We start from the raw sequence: 13,128 nt of genomic DNA on the forward strand, positions 1-13,128 counted from the left end.
TGGTGTTCGAGGCCCTTCTTGGGATTGACAAGCTGGATTTCGTATCGTCGTAGCAGCTGAGGTAAGACCTTGTTCATTTCCAGAAGAGCGAGATGTCGACCGATGCAGACATGGGATCCGCCACCAAACTAACAAACAATTAGCTCTTGAACAACTCCTCGGCGATGAGAGAAACCTTACCTGGAACATACATCTCTCCATCCTCTTGATATTCTCCTTGTCGCCTTCAATCCATCTCTCTGGTCTGAATACTTCAGCGTCTTCCCCAAAAATGCTGGTATCTCTGTGCAGAACCCAGCCGTTGACCGCGACCTCCGTACCACCTGGCAGCTTATGACACCCAAGCTCAGCACCACCAAGCGGCACCTTTCGCGTGATGTTCAAGCCCACAGCGGGGTTAATTCTCATGGCTTCCTTCAAGCAAGCCTGGAAGTACGGCAGATTTTGAGCCTCGTTGTATGTTACCATGTCCGAAAGATCGGCAGCCAGAATTTCCTTCATCAACTTTTCGTACACTCGCTTGTTCGACACCACTTGCCACATGAAGCTCTGCATAGTACTCGCTGTGCTGTCACTTCCTGCGAAAATTGCACCATGCGCAATGGCGAATACGTCACCCTTGCCGAGGGCTTCAGGATGCTGTTTCTGTGCTTCGATCAAACTGTTGAGAAGGTCCTTGTATTCGACCTTTTCGCCCTGAGGGTTGGTGCGCTTCTCCAGCTGGCCCATGGCTACACGAGTGACCAGAGCGTTCTTGGTGGCCAGGAAAGGAATGAACTGCCAGAGAGGATTGCGTCTGAAAATATGGTCAAGCCACGGGACCTGTCCAATCAGGCCATTATACCATTGCGAATCGTCGATGGTCTTGATGGCACGGTCAACGTCGACACCTGCCTCGAGGAAACCAAACTTTTTAGAAAAGGCGACCTCACCCAGAACCTGTGCACAAATCATCAGTCTCACTGCTCAACTGCTTCAACATCCACTCAAGTCAACACTCACATCAAAAGCAAAGAAATGCAACCAATCTCCCAAATCGCAAACTTTGTGGTCCTCGGTAAATTTATCCAGCTGTGAGATAAGAAGTTGCTCGGTGCCTTCGATGCGGTCGGTACATTGTTGCATTGATGCCAGACTGTACGGGGTGGCTGCATATCGCTTCTTCACACCATGCACGGGCTCTCGGGTTTCGGTAAAGATATCTGGGTTCTCTGGAGGCGGGAAGACGCCGTAGAAGTCGGTCTTGTGGAATCCCTTACCGGTCTTGAACAAATCGAGGGCGGCCTCTGGCGACGAAAGCGAAACTTCATTTGGTCCGGTCCGAACAATGGGTCCATACTTTCTGTGTACGTCGATGTAGTGCTGTTCGTTCTTGCCCGTCCAGACGCTCCACATCCTCCATGCTCTGGTGCACGAGGCGAGGAACGGTCCAGGGAACTGTCGCAGAGGCGAAGAATATCGTCTGTAAAGTGGTCGCGCGACCAGGAGTATGAAGAGTGTGATGGCGGGAACCAGGAGAGGGTTCGCTGCGATAAAAGCCCACACGACCAAGATGGCCGACTTGGTGACTGGCGCATCTTCGGTTATGATTTTGTTGTTGGTCGTCATCTTGATCTTCTACCGCCCGCGAAGGGAAGTAATGATGGCTCGATATCACTACCGGGGACAAGGTATGGAGATACTGCTGACACAGGTCACGATGTAGCAGCACAAGGATGAGAGGAATGTGAGTCTAGTTGGTGCATTATTGTTTTTCAAAGGCTCTTCTACGAGAACCACCACCACCACTTTTAACTCCCACGTTTGATTCATCTGAACCACATCTATTTTTCCAGGCCTGTGTCGCCTGTGCCCTGCCCTCTCCACTAGAATGCTCTCGCTCACGCTGATGGTAGTTGACAGTTGGTTCCCTTTCCCCATCATTCTCAGGGAAACAGACAAATGCCCCACTTGAGGGAACGAGCCCCACGATATGTGGTGAAAGGGGAGATTTTTGCGGGCAAGACCAGAACAGTCTTTGTCGGACAGGGATGTCCGGGTACTGGAGTACCAGTAATACGGAGTAAATGTTACGGGTATTATTGTCGTCAAAAGAGCCACATTCCCATGTTCTCCCAATAAATGAATTGCCGATGAATCCATTGGGTTGTGTCGCCATGCCCGATTATTGTCTCCAGATTTTACTTACCTACCTCAGGCAGGTGTCGGAGAACCACCACGGAGCTTGCACGGTGTGCATTTTGTTCCCCCCTGCGTTACAGTATCCCCGTATGCGTCTTTCCCGGATCGTGTAGACGGTACCTACTGTTAGGGTTGCCAGTAGTAAACCCCGATACATCAGGATCAACGTGTGGCAACAAAGTTTTTCAACGTCGAATGCCTACCTCCCACCGGGTAGTAAAACGACAACAACACGACGAGTTATGGTTTCTCGGTCACCACCAGATGAACGGGAGGCAACATCAGGATACCTACTCCAATGGTGGGAAAGGGTTAAGCCACATACACATACCAACTGTCCACCATGGCTGGCTGCTCGTACTCGTTTACAGTCTCTGGTAACAGTATCCTCTGGGAGAAGGATATCTACCCCACATTCTGTCCCCAGCAGTCAACTTTGTCTCCGGCTACAATGATGGTTCGGCAATATTATTTTCATGCGGATTTCATCACCGTCAAAACGACGGATCTAGAAGAGTCTTTTTTTTCCTTCTTTGTGAAATCGCTTGTCAGTCGGACGCAGTGCCTAGCACAAACAAACCCACGGCTGGTACAAGTATGACCTTACCTACCGTTCAACCAGAAAAGAAAGACAGAACCCGAGAATTTCATTTCATGATTTCTATTAGTATATTAATAAGGAGTATTCGTGAAAATAAAAAGTTCAGTTATGACATGGCATCTAAAAGTTAGGGCAAGGGTGAAAAGAACCAAAACAACGTGGAACGGAATCACCCCTTCCTCTTCCTGACGCCTTCTGCTTTCGACTCACTCTCGACCGGAACGCCATTAACGAGAACGACAGGTTTGGTTCCGTTGGCCGCCTTTGCAGCATTTTTGGCAGTGTCCTTCTCCGTCGGCTCGTCGTCGTCTTCCTCATCCTCATCCTCACTACGTTCGTCCGCTCTCACACTATTGAAGGCAAAGTTCTTCGCGATCCGGAGGATCAAGAATAACCAAAACAGGTTGACGGCCTGGAGACAAGCCAGCAAGGAAAACGTAATGACCTGACTGATCCAACACTTGTATTGTTGAGTTTCCCAATTCAACTCGTAAGGTCCAACGGTCCGGAATTCGGTCAAAGTCGCCCACAGAATGCGAAGATTGATGTAGTGTCGAAGGTAAGTCCACACGACCATGAATAAGAAATAATATGGCCCGACGATGATAGAATCGAGATAATTGAGGGTTTTGGACGTCTGAAAAAGAAGCGAGCAAGTCAGTCTCGGCTTTTTGCACACACTCATGTCCGCCATCATCACCACAACAACTTACCGCGAGGAAGAAATCACTAATGTCGTGGGTGATATAGACCGCGATACCCATCTTGGCAAAATGGAATCGGTAACTCAACCCAATCAAAGACAATGTCACGATGTGGTGCAGTACCAGCTCTTTGAAGTCTTTGCGGGGTTTCTCCTGTTGCAGCATGAGGACAATGGCTTGTTGAGACCAGTATGCAGCCTGCAACAGGTAGTAAGCTTTGAACACCCCTTCGTGCTTCCGGTGAGGAAATCCTTCAAACATGGCCGTGGTATTGAAATACCACAGCGGGCCCTGCTTCATGACATAGAGTCCAAAAGGTCCAAAAATGCCAAAGTAGATGGCCGTGTAGACTTGTTCCATGAAACGTGACTGCTTCCCTCTCTTTTTCATGCCGCAGCGGATGGCCAGTGGCCGTAGCAGTTTTTGCATTATGAACTCTCGTGTGAACGTCAAGACGATCGTATAGAAACCCACGAAGGCCCAGTCCGCATAGCCCTTCCCGTACATGTTTGGTCCGCCTGGGTAGTCCGGTCCCAACGGGTATGATAAGAAAATGGCTTTGTGCAAGGGGTTTTGTTCTCCAGGGTTGACAAAGTAGGCCCCAAGGATGGCCAGCATCAAAACGAGAGGGTTCAGCCAGGTATGACGGTAGGAGAGATTCTTCCATTTGCGGAACGCCGAGCGAGCTTTCCGTCGCTTCGAGTGAGGCTTGAGTTCTTTCTCGCTATTCTGCGAACAACCGGTCAGCTCGAACTTGGGGCGACGAGACGCCACAAAAAATCATGTGCATAGCATACAGAAGGCTGAAGCGGCAGCTTTGGTGTCATCGTCGCCCACGCAGGGGCGCTGGTGTCTCCACGGGGATCACCCCCAAGATTGCTCGACGTTCGACGTGGACGAGCCATGATGGCCGTTGTCGGGATCGGGACCAATGTCGCGATGTCAGGACGTTGGGAACGAGTTGATGAGTAGGTGACTGCCTAGGTAGGTGGCACAATGTCTAGATGAAGAGGCAACAAGATGGAGAGTACTGTCAGCCGGCAGACACGGGTGTGCTGCAAGTCAAACAACACATGTGGCAGCTTAAATAATAAATGATCAACCGCGTGCAGGGTGCTTAGTGAAATGAGGAGAGCGTGTGCATCATCTTTGGCTGGAAAAAGTCTTTGACGCAGCGAATAGGGGGCCTTGTTTGCTAGCCTCGCTGCCCCAGCAGCAAGTCTTCGTATTTCGTATGCTCGTATGGACAACCCGATGGAGATACAGAGCCTCAATTTCCATATATCTCGATCCACAGAGAATGGAAATTGCCCTCGAGCTTTCCACAGGGTTGTTGCGAGTATCCACTACAATGTGATCAACCTATGGACGACTCTTATGAACATAGGGAGTACAATAAGACAGAAAAAGAGACCTGACACTGACGCGGCCAGCGGAGGAAGGAGCGTGAATCTGGGAAATGCTTTTCTACACACTGAATTATGTGGTGACAACGATGCGGGCCTATGCAAGTACATCTGAAGATTGCCCAATTCAGACAGATTGTAGAGCTCTGAACTTGGGCCATGTTCACTTCTCCTCGGAGTTCTCCTTCTTTGATTCGTCCTTCTCTCCAGCGGACGGCTGGGACTTTTCAGGGTCCTTGTGACCACCGACAGGCCTTGATGAGTCGACAGTACCGTGGACCTTTGCGGTTTCTGGCGGTCCTTCAGCTTTCTTGGATCGGTCGCCGTCATTCGCGAGTGGATTGCTAGCTCCTGAGACATCACCTTGTTTCTGGAGTTGTTGTGTCAGAGATATTCATAGCAAACTTTCCAGTAAAAGAACTCACCTGCTTGTCGCCCGCAGATTCGGTGGTGTCTCGCTCCTCACCGGCTGGCTGACCCTTGGGGGTTCTGAGAACGATATCAGTGTGAAATGTAACACAATTGTGGTTTACCCGGCAATAACATACGCGTCCTCCTCTGATTTCTTGTCTTCAGCCTCCTCCTTGGGTTCCTCCTCTTCCTTGGACTCTTGTTCTGGAGCTTCTTCTGCCTCCTCCTTATGTTCAGAATGGCCGTGGCCATGGTCGGACTTGCTAGGACTTTGCTGGAGGAGCCATCCGGCAGCCGGAACGGTGACAACAACGGAACCAATTAGCCTGAGAGTACCCATTAGAATTCCACCATGATACTCGGATCTCCTTCTATAGAATCACTAACCAAGGAAGATCACTGCTCTTCTTTGCGCCGTGTTCCTGAGCATAGGACCGGCGGCCGATATCCCGGAAGGTAGTTCGAGCTTGCGCCGCGGCTCGCTTGAGAGCAGCTGAGCGAATGCTACCCCGAAGGGCGGCAGACCGTGCGAAAGCCATTAAGGGGATATGTGAGGGAGGAAAGAAACAACAGGGGAGACTATGAAAGGTGCGAAGTCACGTAGAGACTATTGCAGTAACCGTTGTACTCACAACTCGTACCTGAGAAGCTCCGGGAGAAGCTTTCGACAAATAGTGTGGAGTGATTAACCAGACCTTACGGAGTACAGTAGAGCGTGCCCTGCGTCATGGCTTACCTAATGCACCTACCGTTAAGTGTCTATTGTCCCTCCAACTTCACGCCCACGCTGTGCAGCCTACACACCCAAAAATCCCACTCCGATTTCCCTATGTTCACCGCATTGTCCGTTCCAACATCTGTCATTTCTCGTCAGAAGGATCACAGTCGCGTAATAGATCACGACTAGTCTCACTTCCATCCTGGCCAGCGTTTGAGCGTGTTGACTGCCTGACATCACCGTCCAAAGATACGAGCGGCCGTCCTATCCTATCCCCGCATTCACCAGAAGACATTCAAATGACGGCGAGAAGTCTGAAACGATTCCATTCTTGAGGTTGCCTCCTTCTACCACTACTCTGCAAGATGGCAAGGGAGCGTGGCCAAGCTCAGGCGAGCATTTCGGGGCTGCTGAACAAAATCAGTGACCCTGATCCGGACATTCGTTTCATGCAACTCAGTGACCTGGCGAATGTTCTCTCCTCAACATCCACAGAATACCTGCGAGGCGACCCGCACGCTGCAGCTAGGATAATCGATGGTCTGCTGAAGTCACTAGCTGACCAAAATGGGGAGGTCCAGAACCAGGCTCTAAAGTGGTAGGTCACAATGTCTCGCAGTCAAGTTTTCTTGTTAATGTCCGAACAGTATCGGCCCTTTGGCTTCTCGCACACCTGGCGATATCGTGGCACCATTGATCGATAAAATCACTGATCTGACCAGCCGGGAGATCGACCTTTCAATTCCCAACACGGCCCTTCGAAGTCTCATTTCAGCGTTGCCCCAGCCCCAGCCGAATGGAGCGTCTGCACAGGAGGTGAAAGATGCCTATAGTGCCATCAGTAAGGTGCTGATACCGAGACTGGTCGGTCATGTCGTCTTGTCTGCTGGTAAGACACCACCTCGACTACCAACTGGTTTACTGGAAAAGCATAAGGACAAGGGTTACAGTGCTGATGCTGTCGATGTCATGATTGAGGTCGTCAAATGCTACGGCTCCTTGCTTCAAGAGGCGGAACTGGTTGAGCTCGCAAAGTCCACCATGCACATCCTAGAGAGTCCACAAGCCGGTGGAGTGGTCAAGAAGAGAGCCCTGGCTGGTATAGGCGCATTGCTGGTCCATTTCAACGAAGCTCAAGTCGGTTCATTTGTTGCCGCACTGAAAAACAGCTTTGACAATGAGCAACTTAGTATGGAGCACCGAAGATATCTCATCGCTACGGTTGGTACCCTCGCACGCTCAATCCCCACAAAAGTCGGTCCATACCTTGATACCGTTGTGCCTTACGTGCTCAAGGTGCTAAGCCAACAAGAAATCTCGTCTACGGCCTCCATGGATGACGATATTGAGGTAGACACAGAGACGGAAGAGTTGCGAGAGACCGCACTCATTTCCTTGGAGTCTATGATAGGCTCTTGTCCTACCGAGATGCACCCCCATCTTTCAACCGTCATAGACGCCGCCTTGCGGTATTTAAAGTACGACCCGAATGTGGCAGAACTATCAGATGATGAGATGGGAGGAACCCAGGACAACAACTCAGACGATGGCTTCACAGAGGATCCTGCCGACGACGATGACGATGATGAGTACGCCGAGTTGGATGACGATGATGCGTTCAGTGATGTCGATGATATGAGCTGGAAAGTCCGAAGATGTGCTGCAAAAGTTTTGTATGCCATCATCTCGGGGGCCACGGCAGCAGACCGAGACCTTCTATTTGGCAGAATCGCCCCTGATCTCATCTCCCGACTTTCAAAAGAGCGTGAAGACAGTGTTAGGTTGGAAGTGATCGCGGCAACCACTATGTTGATTCGCAAAACAGGCTCTGCGCCATCACTCGAACTTTCGCGCATTGACTCTTCCGAGAACCCCGCTGCACCTACCAATACTCGAAAACGAAGACGACAAGATAGTGAAGCCGATCGAAAAGACCCAGATCTGAAAGGCCTCATCGCAATACGCTCCAGCCCCCCTATCATGCCAGCATCACCTCCCACTGGTTCCCAAGCAGAGCTTGTTGCGCTTGTTCCAAGAATTGTTCAGGCACTCGGCAAACTCTGGAAGAAGGCCAGTATGTCTCTGAAGCAAGCATCCATCATAATGTTGAAGACCCTTACTTTGTCGCGTAATGGAATATTGTCAGACCATTTGCAACAGTTGGAAGACCCAATTGCCGACGCCTTGAAGCCATCTAACGCGGCTGGGTCAGGTGGCACTGGCTCCGGAACATCAGCAACAGTGTCAAGTCTTCAGATCGAAACGTTAGCTTTGGTCAGCACTATTACAGAGACGAATGGAACGACGGTACTGATACCGTTTGTCATTGCTTTGATACCACCAGTCACAACACTTGCTCGCGACAGAAATTACAAAGTCTCAAGTGAAGCTCTTTCGACAATCGAGCAGTTTATCAAAGCTCTCACACCACCTCGGTTGGCCATGGCGAATCAAGATCATGCTATGCACATTCAGAAGCTGTGGGATGTCGTCGTGAGTCGCGTAACGGACAATAATACTGATCTTGAGATACGCCATCGAGCCATCCAAGTATTTGGTGTACTTATTGCTAGAACTTCTTCCACTCAACTGCTACCTAGCGAAGCTCGTGTCAAGAGTCTGGGCATACTCGACGACAGACTACGGAACGAAACTACGAGACTTGCTAGTGCAAGAGCAATTGGACTTGTGGCCGAAGCCGCAGGAGTTCACGATAACATCGGAACTGCTTGGATCCAAGATGTCTCGCTCGAGATGGCCGATCAACTGCGTAAAGCCGACCGCGCCCTTCGTGTTTCTTGTTTGGAATCATTACAATATCTCGCACTCAATCCGGTCACATCCTCACAATATGAGACGACAACAATTGTACAGCTCCAAAGTCAACTGATGCCTCTGATTTCAGCCAACGACCTACATCTTCTCACCCCAGCACTAGTCATTCTGTCAAAGACAATACCAACAAACGCCGTGGCTTTGGTCAACGATGACACTGTACATGCTCTGTGTGCCATTACCCAAGCTCGCTTGGAGGGCCCGCCGCTCCGAGCATATCTCCTTGTGGTCAAAGTCATTGGCGAGCAGGGAGTAGGTGCCCCGCTAATGAAAGGACTATTGGCTGCTGGCACTAGCGGCGAAACAGCAGTGCTAGGAAGGGCGATTGGTACTCTACTTGTCTATGGGGGAAATCACTTGGGAGTCACGATAGACGACTTCCTCAAAGAGCTGTACGCATCCGACGATGTTCGAGCAATCTGCCTTGCTTTGAGTGTTCTTGGTGAGGTTGGCTTTAGAATGGGATCTCAAACTCCCATTGATATCCAGATCTTCATCAAAAGTCTTTCAGCTGATGTTGACAAAGTTCGACTCACTGCTGCTGTCGCTCTAGGAAGTGCCAGCTCGAATAATGTCTCACAGTGCCTTCCAGTCATCCTGCAGAGCCTGAATCGAGACGCCGGTCAGGACTATCTATATCTCCACGCGCTGAAGGAGATTCTAGAACACTCTGACAACTCTTCGGGTGAACTGACTCCGTTTGCGTCCGAACTGTGGCAGAAATTGTTCGCAGTTTCCGAAGCAGAGGACAACAGCGCTGTTGGGGCCGAGTGCATTGGCAGACTTGCCACCATAGATCCTGAGGTCTATGTGCCAGAGCTTGCAAGATCACTTGAGAACTCTAACCCTGCCATTCGAGGAACTGTGATCTCGGCATTCAGATTCACTCTCGGCGAGACGAGCAATTCGTACAACAGTCTTCTGGTCAAGATGATGACACCGATGCTTCAGACTATGCTGAACGACTCGGACATTGGAAATCGACGCCTTGCGGTGACAACGCTGAATGCAGCTATCCACAACAAACCCGAACTTGTTGTTCCAGATATCGCTCAGGTTCTTCCCACCATTCTTCAGTCGTCACACATCAATCGCGATCTCATCAAGACTGTCAAGATAGGTCCATTCACGCACCAAGAAGATGGAGGTCTGGACCTTCGTAAGTCTGCGTACGCCACTTTGTACGCATTACTCGACTGTCCCGGCGCCATCTCACATTTGCCCATTCCCAAAGTCTTTGATCGCATTCTGGACGGTATTCCTGACGATACGGATATTCGTACATTATGCAATCTCATGCTCTCACGTCTGTCGGTCATTGATCCAGACGAGACTCGTCGCCGCCTCTCGGCCCTTTCGGAGAAGTTCAAAATCGTTCTCGGGGCCAAGATCAAAGAGAATGCTGTCAAGCAGGAAATCGAAAAGGTCAATGACGCCAATGCTGCGGTCATCAGAACCACCATGGAACTTGAGCGGAAATTCCCATCGGCCAGCACTGAGGTTAGTGGAGATTTGGTGGCTTGGAAAGGTTATGTCGAATTCGTCAAGAAGGAATTTGCTCAGGTTGTGCGCAGCGTGCTAGCAGAGGGAGCTTAGGACGCTACTGGGCTTCTCCAATCATCAGCAGCAACATGTGAAGAGATAGCCCACGGCTCAATGATGGCCCCCTCGAACACAGCTGAGGGACCGAGACCTTACTGGCGTGATGACCCGTGTCTTGTTGCAATGCTGCGCCAGGTGGCAAAGGAGCTAGGAGAAGAGGCGAGGCCCTGGTGAAATGATCCGTCATGGACGAGATATGATCGTGGACGAGGACGACTGTGCATAACGCATCACTACCGATGTATTTACGGCTTTTGCATCATCAAGTCGTGTTACCCCAACAACCAGCCAGTGTAGAAGAAGCATTACAAAAAGTTTTACGAGATGCACAACAGACAGAGACAGCGAAGATAGAAAATCAGAAGATAGCAAAACCTGTTCAATAGTGTTCTCGATGGTTCATTCTTGTCCTTTTTTTCCATTACGATCATGGGGAGACTGGGTAATTCGTGCCTTGCCCTGTCTCGCGGAGAGTATAGGACGAGCCTGGCGATGGGATGACTCGGGATCCGATTTCATTCAATGATAGACCTTCTTTCATTCCCCTCTTCTGTCGAGTCGGATCATTCAGGCAGACACGACTCGCTGGTTCTGGTTCTTCTGCTTTTTCTTGCACGCAATTTCCCCCCTTTTGGCATTCTCATCCCCTCATGTACCCACGGTTCGCAGGGTTGTGATGGGTCATGCTTTGAACTGCACCAGACAATATAAGAAGACTCTTGCATGACACGTTCGCCCTCGTCCAAGTAGCAATGGTCCTGTTGGATGACTCGTAAAGTGAATTCTAGAAAGGTCCAAGGCAAGCACGCACCCACCAACGCTTGCGAATGGATGTGCCGTTTCCTGATCTCTAGACTTCGACATGAAAACATCGTTTGAGACACGAAAAAGAAAAAAGGATATAGAAACACAAGATAACTGTGACAGTGGTTGGTCGGTTGGTTCCGGAGGTGCTGGAGCCCCGTGATTGTGGTGGGTTGTGTGTCGTGCTGCCAAAAGTCAAGGGAGAGAAGGAGAGAGTGCGTGTGAATTATCATTACTCTTGACTCGGAAGGCAGAGAGTCCTTTGGGGAGCAGTATTGGGGAGCGGTTTTGGGGATGTTTTCGTGTGTCGAGCACAGCCAGCGTGACTGAGAGACGGATGCAAGTCGTTCGTTCGAGTGAGGGTGTGATTCGGGAAAAAAAGGGGATAAGAGGCAAAATCTTCTGTCGTGTCGGCATTTCGTCCTGCAAAATCATGATCACGTAGGCATCGCGATTGTTTTCCTATCCCCCTTATCTTTACTGCTGCCAAAACAAAGCTTGGGCAAAAAAAACACCAAGTAACGGTGCCTCTCGAGGACAAGAAAGGGCAGTCGGTTTGTTCATTACAGGAGGACATTGAGCAGCCTCAATTAACCGACTGATAGAGGAGGAGAGGTTCGCCGACGTTCTCGATCTCTGGGATCGTGCATTTCAGGTCAAAGGCTTTCGATAGAACGATTTTGAAGATCTTTTGCACGTTTATGCTGTGACTCGTGCTGCTGAAGATCAGAGAGGCCCGCATGGCTTTGGCGAAGCGTCGTGCCTAGACGATCGATTCGGTCAGTATATAACTTGTTCTCATCCAACCTCGAGGCCGTATTTGCGTGGGCGTGACTGCGGGTATCGTATTGCGGCTAAAAGCGAGAGCATACCTGGTTGCTTATCTCCTCTTGATCTTCTCTGGGGAAATTGACAAAATGATCATATTTTGTGCCGATCAAGAAAGGTATGGCGGTCTTGTTGAAACCTCTTCCCTGCCTGTACCATTCCTTGATGCTGTTGAGGGTGGATTTGCGGGTGAGGTCGAACATGAACAAAATGGCCACGGCGTCGTTGCAGACCAGTGGCAGCATGTTGACGAATTCACGTTGGCCACCCAAGTCCCAAATCGAGAATGTGATTTCGGTGTTGCGTATGGAGATTGTCTTTTCCATAAAGTTCACGCCTGTGTACACACACAAGTGTTAGACGGGGACACGAGACGATCACATCGTATCAGGGCAGGGCGCACCTAGAGTTTGGATGTAGTCTTCATCCCAGCTACCTTCGACATATTTGACCATGAGACTCGTCTTGCCTATCTGTGCATCTCCGACCATCCCCACCTTGATGACAACACTGCTCTTGTTGTTGGAGGACTGCTGCGACTGTCTGTTTTCCGGGTACTGTGTTGTCTGTTGATAGCCGCCCATCCCGGATCCCGGCCTCGAATTCGACTGAGGGTACAGGCTCGGCGAGTTATACCGCTGGTTCGTGTCATTGTTGTCTAGGGGCGGCGTGGCCGTGGCTTGATGTGAAGGGGGCATGGCTGGGATCGCCGTGGACTCGTCATGCTGATAATTGTCGTTGACTTGTGCGATGGAGGCCGAGTCGGCGGGGTACTCGTTTTGAGGAACAAAATCCATGGCTGGTGTGAAAGGAGTGAAGCTTGGATCAAAACGAGCGGAGAAGGAAAAGCGTGGATGGGCGTGATACGGATTGACTTGCTTGAAGGCCAGGAGTTCAGCTTCCTTGCGAGGGATGCCCCGAGGTTTCGTTCATGCGGCGGTCGAGGCGTTTACCGTTCACTGACTGTCGACGCTTTCAATTGGCTGCCACGACACGTCAAAATAAGAAAGTCAAAAAGGTCGCGTTTTGGTGGGCAGG

At 50.4% G+C, this 13,128-nt stretch overlaps 4 protein-coding genes across 4 annotated transcripts; 1 reads left to right on the plus strand and 3 right to left on the minus strand.

The window, feature by feature from the left end:
- Positions 1-2,821: 2,821 nt before the first annotated feature.
- On the minus strand, positions 2,822-4,580 carry PV06_08793 (uncharacterized protein). Its single transcript, XM_016410169.1, has 3 exons — positions 4,284-4,580; positions 3,496-4,215; positions 2,822-3,419 (listed from the first exon to the last, which is right to left on the minus strand). Exons 1-3 carry the CDS (start codon positions 4,389-4,391, stop codon positions 2,952-2,954), a joined length of 1,296 nt encoding a protein of 431 aa, XP_016259191.1. The 5' UTR covers positions 4,392-4,580; the 3' UTR covers positions 2,822-2,951.
- Positions 4,581-4,876: 296 nt separating this feature from the next.
- PV06_08794 (uncharacterized protein) lies at positions 4,877-5,957 on the minus strand. Its single transcript, XM_016410170.1, has 4 exons — positions 5,691-5,957; positions 5,441-5,629; positions 5,318-5,381; positions 4,877-5,262 (listed from the first exon to the last, which is right to left on the minus strand). Exons 1-4 carry the CDS (start codon positions 5,840-5,842, stop codon positions 5,056-5,058), a joined length of 612 nt encoding a protein of 203 aa, XP_016259192.1. The 5' UTR covers positions 5,843-5,957; the 3' UTR covers positions 4,877-5,055.
- A 151-nt stretch (positions 5,958-6,108) lies between these two features.
- PV06_08795 (uncharacterized protein) lies at positions 6,109-10,843 on the plus strand. Its single transcript, XM_016410171.1, has 2 exons — positions 6,109-6,619; positions 6,669-10,843. Exons 1-2 carry the CDS (start codon positions 6,387-6,389, stop codon positions 10,450-10,452), a joined length of 4,017 nt encoding a protein of 1,338 aa, XP_016259193.1. The 5' UTR covers positions 6,109-6,386; the 3' UTR covers positions 10,453-10,843.
- On the minus strand, positions 10,833-13,020 carry PV06_08796 (septum-promoting GTP-binding protein 1). The gene is made up of 3 exons (XM_016410172.1): positions 12,494-13,020; positions 12,135-12,427; positions 10,833-12,025 (listed from the first exon to the last, which is right to left on the minus strand). Exons 1-3 carry the CDS (start codon positions 12,885-12,887, stop codon positions 11,849-11,851), a joined length of 864 nt encoding a protein of 287 aa, XP_016259194.1. The 5' UTR covers positions 12,888-13,020; the 3' UTR covers positions 10,833-11,848.
- Between the last annotated feature and the right edge of the window lie 108 nt (positions 13,021-13,128).

The sequence above is a fragment of the Exophiala oligosperma genome (genome assembly GCF_000835515.1).
Source record: "Exophiala oligosperma strain CBS 72588 unplaced genomic scaffold supercont1.9, whole genome shotgun sequence".
NCBI lineage: Eukaryota > Fungi > Ascomycota > Eurotiomycetes > Chaetothyriales > Herpotrichiellaceae > Exophiala > Exophiala oligosperma.

Coding starts and splice junctions, on each gene's coding strand:
- PV06_08793 (XM_016410169.1), bottom strand. CDS start 4,391: ATGGCTCGTCCACGTCGAACGTCGAGCAATCTTGGGGGTGATCCCCGT. Junction 4,216..4,283: donor AGCTGCCGCTTCAGCCTTCT/GTATGCTATGCA, acceptor GGTTGTTCGCAG/AATAGCGAGAAAGAACTCAA. Junction 3,420..3,495: donor TTAGTGATTTCTTCCTCGCG/GTAAGTTGTTGT, acceptor CTTCTTTTTCAG/ACGTCCAAAACCCTCAATTA.
- PV06_08794 (XM_016410170.1), bottom strand. CDS start 5,842: ATGGCTTTCGCACGGTCTGCCGCCCTTCGGGGTAGCATTCGCTCAGCT. Junction 5,630..5,690: donor AAGAGCAGTGATCTTCCTTG/GTTAGTGATTCT, acceptor GGGTACTCTCAG/GCTAATTGGTTCCGTTGTTG. Junction 5,382..5,440: donor AAGAAATCAGAGGAGGACGC/GTATGTTATTGC, acceptor TATCGTTCTCAG/AACCCCCAAGGGTCAGCCAG.
- PV06_08795 (XM_016410171.1), top strand. CDS start 6,387: ATGGCAAGGGAGCGTGGCCAAGCTCAGGCGAGCATTTCGGGGCTGCTG. Junction 6,620..6,668: donor CAGAACCAGGCTCTAAAGTG/GTAGGTCACAAT, acceptor ATGTCCGAACAG/TATCGGCCCTTTGGCTTCTC.
- PV06_08796 (XM_016410172.1), bottom strand. CDS start 12,887: ATGGATTTTGTTCCTCAAAACGAGTACCCCGCCGACTCGGCCTCCATC. Junction 12,428..12,493: donor AGACTACATCCAAACTCTAG/GTGCGCCCTGCC, acceptor GTGTGTACACAG/GCGTGAACTTTATGGAAAAG. Junction 12,026..12,134: donor AAGAGGAGATAAGCAACCAG/GTATGCTCTCGC, acceptor TCGATCGTCTAG/GCACGACGCTTCGCCAAAGC.